The following is a 15,971-nucleotide window of genomic DNA, read 5'->3' as shown; positions in this document are numbered from 1 at the left end:
TCCAGTGAAAAATAACAATTTGAATGTTTCGATTATCTATCCCAGTCTGTTCCATTTTCATTATTTATTTCCTCTAAATCGGGACCTTGCTGAACATAATTCTGCAGACAAGGAGGTGGATGAGACAGTCAGTGTGAACGAGGAGATAGATGGAGGGTGCGGGTAAGATAGATGCTATGCGTTTATGAAAAGAAGCAGTTTGTCTGCATGTGAACATCCACAAAATAGGGCGAGCAAGCGTGTAAACCATAACCGGTATTTATAGACAGAGGGGGGGAAAAGGTGCGAGGAGGATTGTGTGGGAACAGGCACAGAGAGCCTGAATCGGGTTGCCTTTTCCTATACTACTAGAATCCATGTCCAAGTTCCGCCTAAGAAGTCCCAGGCTTGCTGTGGCTCCGGTGAACCGCACAAGCCTTTCCATGACAACAGACAGATTTCACAGCCAGAAGACTTGGGAGGTCAATAGTTGAAAAGCAAGAGTTAAGAAAGAGAGATCTTTACCCACAACAAAACAATCCCACTAACCCTCTCCCCCCCACCCCACCCCAATACCCGGGTCCTCCAACCTCACAAAGACAGAAGGAAGAAAAAAATTTAAAGACGCAGCTGGGAAAATTTTTTTTTTAAAGGAACCTTCCTAAAAATGCGAGTTTAAAATGTTGATGCTTTTGCCTTTGCCTAGTTGCACCTTAGAATCTGCCATTTCATAAATAAAATACGGATGCCATAGACTATAATTTGGTGATAGCTACCCCAGGACATATCTAGATGCACTTCTGTTATTTTAATTAAATACTGCATTATGGCTTGTGACAACTACATAAGCTATAGCGTAAATGAATTCAGAATTAAAGTGTTACTTAGGCATCCAGTAATTTTTGCTTCATTCCTCAGTTTTACAAAGCAAATAGCTATAAAATCAAGACGTTTGTTCATTTACAGATGGAGTAGGATTGTTGTTGCTGGATTTTTTTTTTTCTTCGTCTCCTTAATCCTCATGCACAAAAAAGAAGACAGCTCAGAAACCTGGCTCCTGACACTCTTAGCTTATGAGCCACATAAAGAAAAACACATCCTCTTGACTATAATGTGAAATGCTGAATATTAATTGCTGGTATTATGCTTATCTTTCCAGCCGGGTTCTGTCTTTTAACAATTATTCTGATATGGGCTGCAATCTTATTTTGCCAGGATTTTTTTTCCTCTTTGGTTTAATAGTTAGAAACCTTTTTCATTTGATTTTATTAAAACAGAATCATAAAGTTCATAATGCTTTATGGAAGTTTTTAGAATTTGAAACTCTTCCCAAATATGCAATAGTAATAGGAACAGAGAAACCACTGGATGTCTTTGCTAAAAAGAGGAAACAAGTTTATGCATTTAAAAGAAAAATAAGACAGGTGCTGGTGGTTCATGCCTGTAATTTTAACCACTTAGGGGGATGAGATCTGAGGATCAAGGTTTGAAGCCAGCCTGGGAAAGAAAGTCCGTGAGACTCTTATCTCCAATTAACCTCCAAAAAGCTGGAAGTGGAGTTGTGGCTCAAGTGATAGAGTGCTAGCCTTGAAGGAAAAAGTTCAGAGGCAGCCCCCAGGCCCTGAGTTCAAGCCCTAGAACTGATACACAAAATCACACATACACATACACACACAAGAATTGTTTTCAATTTAGCCACATTCATGTTCTCTTGGTGCAACCGGAGCTACAATTTGATTGAATTCATTGGTTAACTTAAATGTTACTTTATTAGCAAACATGAGAAAAGTTCAGCACATTCTCCTCTACCAGGCATAGATTTTCACTTAAAATTAGTATATTACAGCAAAAGGATGTTTTTGGTTCAGTCTGAGGACTTAATTATATCTTTAATGTGTCCTACATCAAGATGAAAATTTTTTAAAAAGCAAGTTTTCTGAAATCATTGTCTATAATGTCTAGCCTGAGAATCAATATGGTCTTTTTATTAGCCTTAAGTACCGTATGTCTGTGAGTGCCTTCGAATTCCAGCTATGTTCTAATCAATTACCCTAACCCGGCCCTCCACCCCAACACATCTTAAAACTTGCATAGAAATTACTGCCCTGTGTTTTTGCAATGAGGTTATCATTTGTTCCAATATTTGGCAAGTTTGGTTGGAGAGCGGAATCCATTTAATTCTAAGAGACCTTGGCAGGAGAGGTTTGGGAAGGCTGAGTTCTTTTTGAGAAAATAATTACACGGAAACAAAGCTTTCTCGACTCCTTTTAAATAGGGCATGTCGCTGAAATGTCATCCAGCCTCTTTGGCAGATTAGTGAGGAGTTTATTACTAAATCTCTGTCTCATAAACGTGCAGTTGACTCTGGAGGAGCTGCTTGGTATAATACTGGCGGTGGGGAAATGGAAGAAATGTCACAGTTAAAGACACAAATTTTCTTCGTAATATATTCGTATGGAAACCTCTGAATCCAATACTACATGGGCATATCTAATAAATTCACAATATTTCAGTCTCAACAGCCTTCACCGGTTAGTTTTAAAGATTTATGTGGTAAAAAATTACTCAGTGATGAATATGGTTTATTCTGTGCAGTATTGGAGGTATAAGGAATTAAACTGCCGCCTTTAACAGTGAATTTATTATTACCTCTGTCAAAAGACGAAGCCTTTAACAGCATTTGTTATAAATTCACTGCAAAAATAAATGGCTGGAAATTTTTTTTTTTTAAACACTGGGAGTTTGTAAAGCATCCGGTGATTCTGAGCATTAACCTAACCCTGTCATGGCTTAGGTGGTTCTAGATAAACATATCTGTCTGGGTCTTGGAATGAATTATTTGGCTGTGGGTCTCTCCACCTGACTGAAGTGTAGAGGTCCTGTTGAAGACCACTGCTTCAGAATAAGGGGATAGAAGAAGAAAATGCCAGTTGTAATTCTTTTTTAATGATGTTTCGAATAAATAGCCAGAATTCACAGGTAGGGCTGTGGTGCCATTGGGCCCCTTGTTAGTTGGTTACCAAGCATGCATATGCACGCAGGCGTAAACACCCTCCTCTCCCTTTTGTCCTCTCTTGGAATGGGTGTCCCCTCATTTATAAAAATTACCTGGAAGGAATGAGGCTGCCAGGGTTTGTTCTAGACGATTGGTTCCTGTCTGGGGGAAAGGAATGGCCTCTACTGAATTTGACCGGTGTATGACCGTTGCCTTGCAGCTGACCCCGCGCCACTGCAGCCTCTAACACTATCGCCTCCCCTAGGGGTTATTAATGAGAGAAACCACCACCACCATCATCATCTTCGTCAGCACGGCACAGTGTTGACCTGCTTGTTAACATGAGATGGGGGTGGTGGGGACAGCTTCTGTTTCTCTCCTGAACCATCATAAATAAGAAACAAAGATATTTTCCAATGGTATTTCCCGCACTCCACCTCCCCCCCCCCCACATCTGCCCCTTTTGGTGAGGTCAGAGGTGAATAATAGCTCTTTGACAGTCATGGATCAGTTTCATCTTACTGTTTGGGCAATCTGTGCTCCAGGCCTATATTTCCCCCACTTACTACCCCAAATTACCTCCCAAATACTCCCTACCCATCCCCCCACTCTGCTAAGCAGAAGGTCTGGTGCCTGAGGAAGTCCTGAATGGACACTAGATGTCACCAAACTCCTCCTTTCCCTCAGAGCCCTGAAAACTTAAAAAAAAAAAAAAACTTTCTTCATTTAAAGCATTTGAAGGAATTAACGTATCTATTTTTATAAGGGCTGTTGTCACATTCTACTAAGCATACTTAAAAGAGGAAGTATATTCCTACATTAAGTTGTTTTTTTTTTTTTTAACAATATACAAATCTTTTGGGGAGGATGGGGTCAAGGGAGGGGAAAGGTCCATATTCTTAAATAGTCCTCTGAGGGCATATGTAGGAAACTGGGTTTAAAAATTCCATTGTAGCCGGGCAGTGGTGGCTCACGCCTGTAATTCTAGCTACTCAGGAGGCTGAGATCTGAAGATCGCGGTTCAAAGCCAGCCTAGGCAGTAAAGTCCATGAGACTCTTTATCTCCAATGAACTACCAGAAAAATGGAAGTGGAGCTGTGGCTCAAAGTGGTAGAGCACTAGCCTTGAGCAAAAGAGATCAGGAACAGTGCCCAGGCCCTGAGTTCAAGCCCCATGGAACAAACAAACAAACAAATTTTAAAAAAATCTTACTATAGCAAACATTGTAATGCTAACATTATCCAGGTGTGCTAGGAAGGCCCTGCTATATTCAGATGACTGGACACTGGGTTTGGAGCTGGATAAGTCTGAGTTTAAGCAATTTCCCTTCATATGACCTCCATTGGTGTCTATAGGAGGCTCATGGCCATTTGAGAACACCTTGTGTTCTATGGTAAACTGGACCTTGTTTGTAAGGAAAGTTTGCATCAGTGGAAAGTCTGATTTGCTTGGGTCATGGAATACTTTCCCACTCAACTAAGCCATCAGGTAAGTATCAACTGTAAGTGGTACCCAACTTGATGCTGTAGAACTGAGTACCATGGAAATGAGGCACTAAACAAGGCCTCAGAGGATCCTGGAACCAATTCATGAAAGACACACTTGGGCTCAACAGATGAGTCCTCCTCTATCAGTGCTCTGTAAACTCATGCGGGGACCTCTTCTTTCCAGTCCATTGAGAAAGACTGTTTTTAAAATTTTTTTCATTTGTTTGTTTTTCCCTTCTCCTTTATTTGCATTTATCAGTTGGACAGCTCACATTCCTACCATAAATTCAATAAACAGGAGGCTTACTTTTCCAATGGGCAATTATTTAAGCGTTATCTCAAATAGTGGGAGAAATACTTTTGTTATTTAGAAAGCGGTGTTCTCCTAGGGAGAGACTAGAAAGCAGGAAGTCTGGTTCAACTTCCTTCCTTCCTTCCTTCCTTCCTTCCTTCCTTCCTTCCTTCCTTCCTTCCTTCCTTCCTTCCTCCTCCCTCTTTCTCTCTCTCTTTTTCTTTCTCTTTTATTTTGTGGTAGCACTGGAGCTTGAACTCATGGCCTGGGCACTGTGCCTTCTATTATTTGAGTCATAGTTCTACCACTTCTGGCTTTTCTAGTAGTTAATTAGAGGTAAGAGTCTCATGGACCTTCCAGCTCAGGCTGCACTTGAACTATGATCCTCAGACCTGAGCCTCCTGAGTAGCAAGGATTACAGGTGTGAACCATGGGGGCCTGGCTCCAAATACAAGTTTCATGCCTCTCCATCTCCTACTTAGAAAGTGACCCTGGTGGTGCTAGTCCACAGGCCTTGTGTGCCACAGATATAAGGAACAAAGCCAGGGCTCAGTGAGTTTGCATGGAGGGTGATTCAGCACCTGCCCTGTCATGCCTGGTGCCCAGGCTGAATGGATTTTTGGAGTACACCTGTTGTTGAATTCCTGCCAAGTACTGATGGTCACTAACCCCCAAATGACTCCCCTCCCCCGCACCGCTGTTGATGTTTGAAATGTCAGACAGGACTGAGCAGCAGCCGGTGTGTATTTCAAACACAGCAGATGGATTTTTATATGAGCTCCTATTTCATGTTCAGGCAGAGCGACCGCCACACTAAAACCACAGCCTCGGTGCTGCCGAGTTTGCTTCTGTGAGATTAATTCTGTGAAATTAATTGGGACAAGATTGAAAAGGAAATTAAAATGCAGCTGAGTGAACAGGCCTTTCAAACACCTTTCCCCCCCCCCCTCCCCTGCTCTATTCAAACTTGAATTCTGCGGTGGTCCCTGGCATCGTGGGAAGTCATTTATGAGAGGCAGGCTCTCTGGAACCATCGGTTTCATATGACAAGACCTGCACCAGCCTCACAATCTGGAATCACTGAAGAGAGCGAAGCACCCCCACTGTGGCCTGAGCTGTGGCCTGGCTCCTGCTCCAGGGAGGAAGAAGCAGCAGCAGCTTAGTCTCTTACCAGGAAAAAAAAAAAAAAAGCTGTTCAGAATTATGTAGGTCTAAAGAGAAAAGCAGTGATGCTCAGATCTGCTTCCTTATTAAAAAATCTCCCGTTAATATATTTTAGGACTGGAATTGGAAGCCAGTGAATTAAGTGGGAATGAAGCTGCATGGGGCCCAGGAATGGACGGATGTGTTGCAGGAGGGCGGCAGGGGGTCCCTCTGCTGACTCTGCTCTGATTCCTGTTTTGGAGTTAGGAAACCAGATCGGATGTCCGTGATGAAAGTCCCAGAACAGGAAAGATACTGCAGGTTTTCATGAAGGACTCTTCGCTGGGGGATGTTCCACATGCAAGTCAGAGCTTTTAATGCTCTTAGAGAAATCTGTATGAAGGGCTGCGAACATGGCTTAGTGGTAGAGTGCTTGCCTAGCATGCATGAAGCCCCGGGTTTGATTCCTTAGTACCACACAAACAGAAAACAGCCCGAAGTGGTGCTGAGTGCTCACTTTGAGCAAAAAAGAAGCCCAGGGACGGTGCCCAGATCCTCCAAGCCCCAGGACTGGCAAAAATCAATCAATTAATTAATTAAATTAAAATAAAAAAATCTGTATGAAGTTCTTGGTATGTGGGCTATTCACTCACTCTACGGGCCTCTCTCACCTCAATTCACCATAATTTATTGAACACTGAGTATGAATCCACCGCTCCAAAAGGCTTATTTTATTTTATTGGTGTGGATTATATTAATTTCCATTTCTTGGGTACCACATACTTCACACAAAATTTCTGATGGAAGAAGTCTGACTGGAAACTATCCTGAGTTTTATAGCTGAGTAAATGGAAGATTAGTAAGATTAAGTGATTTTTTTTTCTTGGGGGGGGGTGTCACACGAATAATCCAGATGTTTACTTGTTTCCTTGAGAACAAGACAGGCAATGGGCTTTTGGTTGGGGTGCATTGTTCTTGCTCAGTCATTTATTTCTTTCAAATAAAGGATTCATCTCTCTCCTTTGGGGACCATTCATGCCCAGGGCAAGATGCAATGATCCCCCTAAAGATGGTTTAGGACTCTAGGATTCAAGATGAGCTCATACCTGTGCATCTGTAAGGGCCCATGAGTAAAGCTGACTTCTTTCCCTTCCTGCCTGCTCAACCCTGCTTCCTCACGCAGAGGCCTTCCTTCCTCCAGCCCCATTTCCCCTAGACAACATCTCTTTTCAAGGGAACAGGATTTCACTTAGTGGTAAGGCCCTGGGTTATCTCCTTCACAACACACACACACACACACACACACACACACACTAAAACAGTTGTATCTGAGGGTTGAAGATAAAATAGCTGGTATTTTGAAATTTTTGTTGCCGATTTGTTTTTAAACTGAGCACTTAATTAAAGTGAATATATAGCTAGGTGTGCGACTTTACTGGTTTGGCAGTCAGGCCCACATGCTTACCACAGGAATGTCTGAGGTGGAACCTTAGATCTATGCTCTCTGGCACAACTCCTTGTCTTACAGGAGAGGAAATAAGGCCAGGTAAGGTGAACTGTGAAGTGGCATCTTGCCTTTCTCAGGGAAACAGACACGCCCAGCTTTCTAAACAGAGGCCTAACTAGCTTGACAAAGGTTCTCTGGCCAGAGAGAAAAGAAACATGGAACCTCCCTTCCTTTCTCTCTTTCCTTTCCTCCCTCCCTCCCTCTCTTCCTTCCTTTCTTCCTTCTTTCCCTCCCTCCCCCTCCCTTTCTCGCTTCCTCTCTCCCTCTCTCTCTCTTTCTTTTTTCTTTCCTTCCTTCCTTCCTTTCCTCCCTCCCTACCCCTCCCTTTCTTGCTCCCTTTCTTTCTTTCTTTTTCCTTCATTCCTTTCTTTCTTTCTTTCCCTCTCTCTCTCCCTTCCTTCCTTCCTTCCTTCCTTTCTTTCTTTCCCTCTGTCTCTCCCTTCCTTTCTTTCCTTCTTTCTTTCTTTCAATCTAAGGCTTGAACTCAGAGCCTGGGTTCTGTCCCTGAGCTTTTTTGCTCAATGCTAGTGTTCTATCACTTGAGCCACAGCTCCATTTCCAGCTTTTTGGTGGTGCATGGGAGATAAGAGACTCACAGACTTTCCTGCCCAGAATGGCTTTGAACTGCCATCCTCAGATCTCAGCCTCCTGAGTAGCTAGGATTACAGGCGTGAGCCACCAGCACCTGGAGGAACTTTCTAGATAGATAACTTGAGTTTGTTCTGCCCCTCCAGATGTGAGAGGCAGGCGGCAGCTTTAACGAAGGAAGCCAGATGGGGCTAACGTGGAATAAATTTAGAATCCATATGAGAAACAATTCTGGAAAGCAGAAACAACTGGATTTCTAAATGGTAATGGAATCTTTTTTTTTCCCCCTTCTATCTGCTGAACTGGTTGGTTTGTACTTCATAGAGGAAGTCAGTGAGCTTAGGAGGTCTTTTCGCTTCCTTCTTGTCCAAGTACTCTGAGTAAGGTAACAGAATCCAGGTAAATCCAGTTTGAGAATCTTCTCAAGTCAATGTTAACTCGAGTGAAGCTTAAGAGAAAGATCTCTTGAACTATACAACTTCTCAACTCTTCCTGGAGGGAAGGAGGGTCCTGGTATGGTTTATGGTGGGAAAAAAATGGGATATTCTAATGGTAAGGGATAAAAATGGACTTGAACCTTCCAGAATAGCAGAGAAACAAGTTGATAGAATCAGGGCAGAAAGGTAGTTTCACTAAATTTAACTCTGGTATCGTTTCTTTTAGTAATGGAGGAGGGGAAGAGAGAGGGTTGTTGCTTTGTTTGTTTGGTTGGTTGGTTTTTGGTCAGTTGTGAGACTTGAACTCAGGGTCTGGACTCTGTCCCTGTGCTCTTTTTGCTCAAGGCTAGCACACTACCACTTGGAGCCGCAGCTCTACTTCCAGTTTTTGAGTGGTTAATTGGACATAAGAGTCTCACGGGCACTTTTCAGCCCAGGCTGGCTTCAATCCACGATCCTCAGATCTGAGTCTCCAGAGTGGCTAGGATTACAGGTGTGAGCCACTGGCGCCCTGCTGAGAGGTTTCTTTCTTTCTTTCTTCTTCTTTTAAACAAGTGGGGTTGGTTCCTCCATATTCTTTGAGATTCTTCACAATACCTCAGCTTTGACCGGAGGAAAGGGACCCCCAGTGAGAAGCCATTAACAAAGGCAAAAGACATGCAAAACAAACAAAATATAATCAAGACTGAGAGAGAAGGCCAGCAGACAGCCAGCTCTGTTTTCTCCCTCCTGCTGCAGGCACCTCCAGACAATGTAAACAGTTAATTTGTTCACCTGCAGGCTCTGGGCAAACAGAGGCCTGGTCACACCTGAGTGAATAACTCGATTACCCCGTAATGCCAGCGTGGTAATGTACACAAATTCTATTACACGGCAAACCTTGCTTTCGGGCATTTGAAATACCAATCAGGCCAATGTCCACTCCCTTCTTTGCTTCCAATTTATTCTTGGTGTATTGGAGCTGCAAGGAAATGGCACGAGGGTGGTGCAGAGTTAGGGATCCAGGAGAAATCGCTAGAACATTTGCCATCTCACTCTGCAGGCTTGCAGGTCTCCCCCTCTCCTGAAAAGAGTTAGTTCTGAATGCAGTCCCTGTTTAAAGAGGCCTGATGTATTGGAAAGAGTGAATAGGACCTTGATCTGTTTCCTAAGGAGCTTATGGCATATTTCAAACCCAACCTAAACCAACCCTTGGCCTTTGTGGTAGCATCCGCTGAACAAATGGGAAATAATGGTTGACAACACAAAGACATTTTCTGTTTTTCTTCAAGGAATCAACATACTCAGCACTTAAACAACAAAGTGTCCAGGAGATAATGGGTCATGCCTATTAATCTCAGGAGGCTGAGATCTGAGGATCACAGTTTGAAGCCAGCCTGGGCAAGAAACTCTTATCTCCAATTGACCACCAGAAAACTGGAAGTTGTGCTGTGGCTCAAAGTGGTAGAGTGCTAGCCTTGAGCTGAAGAGCTCAGGGACAGTACCCAGGCCCAGAGTTCAAGCTCCACAACTGACCAAAAAAAAAAAAAAAGTAGACCTATTCATATATATATATTAGATCTGGATTGGATACATAGAGAGGGACCTTTTTTTTTTTTCTTTCCTGTGCCAGTACTGGGGCTTGAATTCAGGGCCTCACACTTTTGCTTGGCTTTTTCACTTAACACTGGCATTTTACCATTTGAGTCACACCCCAACTTCTGGCTTTTTGCTGGTTAATTCAAGATAAGAGTCTCCTGGACTTTTCTGCCCAGGATGGCTTTGAACCACAGACCTCAGATCTCATCCTCTTGAATGCTATGATTACAGAGGTGAATATCTAGAACTTGGTCGGGAGAGGCCTTTTCAATAAGTTCTTTTATGAACAGAACCTGTTTTCTTAGTCTGCCCTATACAGTATGCGTGGCCTTTCTTTGCAAGGTTGATGCTTATGTCTCAAACTGTAGCCCTTAGGGGTTGAGAATTGTTTTCATATTAGTGATGGATTGGCAATAATATATATTTTTAAACACTGTTCTTGGCCAGGCGCCGGTGGTTCATGCCTGTAATCCTAGCTACTCAGGAGGCTGAGATCATGGCTCAAAGCCAGCTCGGACAGGAAAGTCCTTGAAACTCTTATCTCCAATTAACCACTAGAAAACCCGAAGTGGTGCTGTGGCTCAAGGAGGAGAGCCCTCTCCTTGAGCTTAAGAGTGCAGGGACAGCGCTCAAGCCCAGAGTTCAAGCCCCACGACCGACCAACCAACCAACAAACAAACAAAAAACCAAAAAAGAAAGCAAAAAAACCCCACCACTGTTCTTTTATGCTCAAGGGCACTGTTTATGAGATGGTCAGCTGAATCGAGGGGTTAACTTATGGCTGAGGAAAGAATAAAGTTGGCTGGCCTGTGTGTGATTGGGTTCACTATCTTGGCCTTATCAGCATTTGCTCAAACCAATTGAGGTAACTAACTTGGACTCCTCCCCCAGAGGTAATTATATTACAGTCTTGTTTATCTATAAATGAAATAAGCAGGCAGCTTACCTAGCCAGAATGTTTTCAGGAGTATTATATGGTGATAAATAATGTACATAGTGATGACCTTAAAGTATCACATCACATAGTCCTTGAAAAAGATCAGATCTTGATTATGCACACTCTTAGTCTTCTGTCAACTGAGTTTTTAAATTTGAAAATTGATTGTTGTGGGGCCTGAACTCTGGACCTGGATGCTGTCCCTCAGCTCTTCAGCTCAAGGCTAATGCTCTACCACTTGAGCCACAGCGCCACTTCTAGCCTTTTCTGCTTATGTGGTGCTGGGGAATCAAACCCAGGGTCATGCATGCAAGGCAAGCACTCTACCACTGAGCCACCTTCCCAGATCCTGAAAATTGATTCTTGAATCTGAACTTTTCCTTAAAGTTTTCCCTAACAATTACAAACAAATGGCAATTCATTCTATGTGTGTGGAAGATAGGTAGTATGCATGCTGAAGTGTGCCAACCTCGAATTATTCTGGCATTGGTGAGTATACCACCAAGAGTGAGCAAATTGACTGTGGGCACAAAGCCCATGCTGTATGTCCTTACCTTACTCAGAACACGGATGAGGTCACCGCGCTGGAAGGACAGTTCGTCTGGCTGGTTACCATGGCAATCCCATAGGCCTTGATAATAACTGGCATAGTCCACTGATCAAAGAGAAGAGAAATCAAAGTTAAAAGAACTCCATCTTTTCCAGGGAGCCACATATTTGCTGCAAATGGAAACTAAGATTCTAATATGGCCCCTAGAAACCATAAGGTTCAGGGGGTTTCCAGATGAGATACAGCCAAACTTTCAGCATGGGCAAAGGACTAATGGGAGAAGGAGATCATTAACTAACATTAAATATTTACTGCTCACTCCTAATAGGAAGCCATTCAACAATATGATGCTATATTTACTTATAAGTAAAAGAAAAGAAGCCAGGTATCTTTTAGTTGGTTTGTAAATAAATATCACAAAGATGTTTCCTACCAGACTTTAAAAAATTTTGGTGGTAGTGCTTGAACTTGGGGCCTGGGAACTGTCCCTGAGCTCTTTTGCTCAAGGCTCTACCATTTGAACCACAGCTCTACTTCCAGTTTTCTGATGGTTAATTGGTGATAAAGTGTCTTGCGGCCTTTCCTGCCTGGGTTGGCTTTGAACCATGATCCTCAGATCTCAGCCTCCTGACTAGCTAGGATTATAGGCGTGAGCTACTGGTGCCTGGCTCCACCAGACTTTTTTGCACCTAAAAAAAAAAATCCAGTGCTAGCCGAGCATTGGTGGTTCATGAGATTTGAGGATAAGGGTACAAATCCAGTCTAAGCAGGAAAGTCCATGAAATCATTATTTTTTTTTCGTTGGTCATAGGGCTTGAACTCCCAGCCTGGGCACCATCTCTAAGCTCTTTTGTGCTCAAGGCTAGCACTCTACCACTTTGGGCCTCAATGCCACTTCTGGTTTTCTGGTGGTTAATTGGAGATAAAAAGTGTCATGGACATTCCTGCCTAGGCTGGCTTTGAACTGCCATCCTCAGATCTCAGCCTCCTGAGTAGCTAAGTTTTACAAGTGTGAGCTACCAGTGGCTGGCCATCTCCAATTACCACCAAAAACGCAGAGTTGGAGCTAAGGCTCAAGTGATAGTGTGCTAGCCTTCCACATGATAGCACTCAGACACTGAGCTCAAGCCCCGAGATGTGCACAAAGAAAATAAAAGAACTAAAACATCTACTCCTTTTTTCTCAATGATGCGTTTGAAGAAACAGATATCTCTGCTGATTTATTGGAGTGCCTGAGTCAGCCAGCATGCTTCTGCCTTACGACTCATATTTTGGCCTCCCCAGTCAAGTGGGAATTTGGTCCCAATACCTCCCTCCCAGGTCCTCCTATGAGGTAATCACTGATAAATACCAAAACCAATAGCTCAGTCTTTAAGTGAAACCATAGGGATGTCTCATCCATTATGACTAAATTCTGGGTGGGCTGGCCCTTTTCCAGCACCGCATTTGTAGACCCAGAACATGTATGTACGCCAAGATTTATCTGCAAACCCCCCGGGAATGGAAACCAAAGTGATCGGCATTAAAAATGAAAGCCACTGAAGATGACACACCCAGCTTTAGACACGCAGCAGAGATTTACTGGGCTTCTCAGCAAGACGAGATGGCACACAGGACAGACATTGATTCTTAACAATGAAGAATTTGTATTGATCCTCTCCTACCCGGAAAGGTTAAACACTAGAGTACAAAATGGGAGAGGATCGGGGGATTTGAAGGCAGGCCAGCTTAATGACCACTACACCAAAGATGCTCCAGCTCTTCAGGACACTGTGTGAGAGCTGCAAGCCACCCACCTACCAACGGTGAAATGTAATTGATGGGATTCAGGGGTCCTATGTTCTAGTTCACTTTTATGCAATTAGAAAAATTTGTTATTATTAAGATGTTGTACAAAGGGGTTATAATTCCACAAGTCAGTTAATGGGTACAGTACTTTTGGACCATGGCACTCTTTCCTTGATTTTCTCCCTCTCTGTGATTTTTTTTTAAAACTTGTGTGGCAGAAATAGGAGGATTATCGTTTTAGGCCAGCCTGAGCAAAAGCTCAAGACTCTAGCTGAAAAACAAACTAAAAGCAAGAGGAGTACAGTGAGCCTGTCTTAAAAACAAAACAAAACAGAACAAAACACCCCACCCTCCCCAAAGAACAAAAGCAGAAATAAAAACTTATGTGAGGGGTTGAGGGGGGGGCAGAGGTAGGGAAACTCTGTTCTATCAGTTCCTTCCCTTTTCTTCATTCGTTTGGCTCTGCATAGGCAGTGATGATACTATTTGTTTTTGTTTCTACTTCTTCCTAATTTTTTTTTTTTTTTGGGTCGGGTCGTGGGGCCTGAACTTCTTCCTAATTTGTTTTTTTTTTTTTTTGGGTCCGGTCGTGGGGCCTGAACTCTGGGCCTGGACGCTGTCCCTCAGCTCTTCAGCTCAAGGCTAGCACTCTACTACTTGAGCCACAGCACCACTTCCAGCTTTTTTCTTTTTGCTTATGTGGTGCTGAGGAATCGAACTCAGGACCTCAGGCATGCAAGGCAAGCGCTCTACCACTGAGCCACCTTCTTAGCCCCTTCTTCCTAATTTTATGAGCAATTCAAACAATAAAAGCACAGGGAAATAAATTCCTATATGTCTTCAGAAAAGAATAGGACTCTTACAATGCACAAAACAGGGAGAATAGAGTTATTTGTTTTAGATTTAGTCAGATATTGTAAACAGAAATAAAAATGTCAAGTATGTAGAAACTCCAGCATGTTTTTTTGTTTTTGTTTTTTCAGTCCTGGGGTTTGAACTCAGGGCCTGGGTGCTGTCCCTGAGCCTCTCTGTGCTCAAGACTATTGTTCTACCACTTGAGCCACAGCACCACTTCTGGCTTTTTCTGAGTAGTTTATTGGAGGTGAGAGTCTTATGGACTTTCCTGCCAGGGTTGGCTTTGAACCTCAATCCTCAGATTTCAGCCTCCTGAGAAGCTAGGGTTACAGGTGTGAGCCATCAGCATCCAGCAGGCAAGTTTTCTTTAGACAAAAAATTGTTTATAAATGCCAATAGAGGGCAGCAAACAAAACAACTCCAGTGAAAACACTACCTCAGAGTTAGGAAGAAAAATATATTGAGAGAAAAATGCTAACTATTGAAAAGACAAAACCTATTTGGGGTAGGGGGAAGAATATCAATGGAAGAAATAACAGAGAAATCTCAATCTCTTGAAAGTGGAAGTTAACCCCCAAGATATATTATGCATTTTCAGTTGTAATGAAGTTCATAAATCACCCTGAGATTTTAGACTAAATTTAGGATTGTGAAGTATATTCTTCACGGATGTATATGCAGTAGAGAAAATCGGTGTTACAAAAGTAGACTACAAAAACTGAACAAGGGGGACTGGGAAGGTGGCTCAGTGGTAGAGCACTTGCCTTGCATGCCTGAGGCCCTGGGTTCAATTCCTCAGCACCACATAAGCAAAAAGAAAAAAGCCGGAGTGGCGCTGTGGCTCAAGTGGTAGAGTGCTAGCCTTGAGCTGAAGAGCTGAGGACAGTGCCCAGGCCCAGAGTTCAGGCCCCACGTCCGGACCGCCCCCCAAAAAAAGAAAGAGAGAAAGAAAAATAGAAAGAAAGAAAAAGAAAGACAGAAAGAAAAAGAAAGACAGACAGAAAGAAAAGGTGTTCAGGAACCCTGCAGATAGTTTAGCCTAGCCCAAGTTAAAGTACTCATACAGTAGAACCATTACAAAACAGTTCTGAAAAATAGGCAGACTGAAGAATTAAAGGCTAGGGAAAGATGAAACTTCTTATCTAGATGGAGGTATTCTGGAATGAAGAGAATCCATAGGGAGTTATTCTTTCGCTGGTTATGGCTGGATTTCATATTGCAGACTCCCTGTTTACCATGCACGTGATTTGCACTCACGTATGTGAATATGTGCAACGTTGCTAATTCCTTCCTCCGCATCCGGTGGCAGACACATGTGCAGTGTCTGCTCAATGCCAGGGCTCTGCCAGGCCTGGAGATTCCTCAGGGGCCACACAAGGTCCCTGCTCCCAAGGCTACCGTCTAGTGGGGGAAGCACCATGAACACATAAGGATTTATTTACCTAAGATGGTCATATATCTGGAAGGAAATGGAAGTGCTATGTGTAACAGGGAATTTAGCACAGTCTAAAGGGTCAGGGAGACCTTTCTGAAGCTTTAGTAGTTTGGAAAAACCCGATCTGTTGGGCGCCAAGTAGTTCACTCTCTACAAGAGGTTGAGATCTGAAGGATCACATTACAAAGCCAACCTAGGTAGAAAAGATTCCTATTTTCAATTATCCAGCAAAAAGCCAGATTGGAGGCATGACTCAAGGGATAGGGCACTATCTGAGCAAGCAAGCCAAGCAAGCATGAGGCCATGGTGGGTAGATGTTAAATAAAGACCTGGAAAAGGTAAGGCTGAGGAGGATTTGATTCCTGCAGTGTGGTGCCAGGCAGCGTCTGGAGGTCCAGTA

The 15,971-nt window shown here is 43.2% G+C and overlaps 1 protein-coding gene across 2 annotated transcripts in view; it reads right to left on the bottom strand.

Annotated features, from left to right (window-relative positions):
• Skap1 (src kinase associated phosphoprotein 1) overlaps positions 1-15,971 on the bottom strand; it is a 269,213-nt gene that overhangs the window by 16,588 nt on the left and 236,654 nt on the right. For both annotated transcript variants that reach the window (XM_013008862.1, XM_013008863.1), the window contains one exon: positions 11,498-11,598. In XM_013008862.1, coding sequence (XP_012864316.1) covers positions 11,498-11,598 — 101 coding nt within the window. The remainder of the gene's footprint in view (positions 1-11,497; positions 11,599-15,971) is intronic.

This window comes from Dipodomys ordii, unplaced genomic scaffold, assembly GCF_000151885.1.
Source record: "Dipodomys ordii isolate 6190 unplaced genomic scaffold, Dord_2.0 Scaffold7, whole genome shotgun sequence".
NCBI lineage: Eukaryota > Metazoa > Chordata > Mammalia > Rodentia > Heteromyidae > Dipodomys > Dipodomys ordii.
The sequence above is the reverse complement of the archived record's forward strand: the minus strand, read 5'-3'. Positions and strand labels throughout refer to the sequence as shown.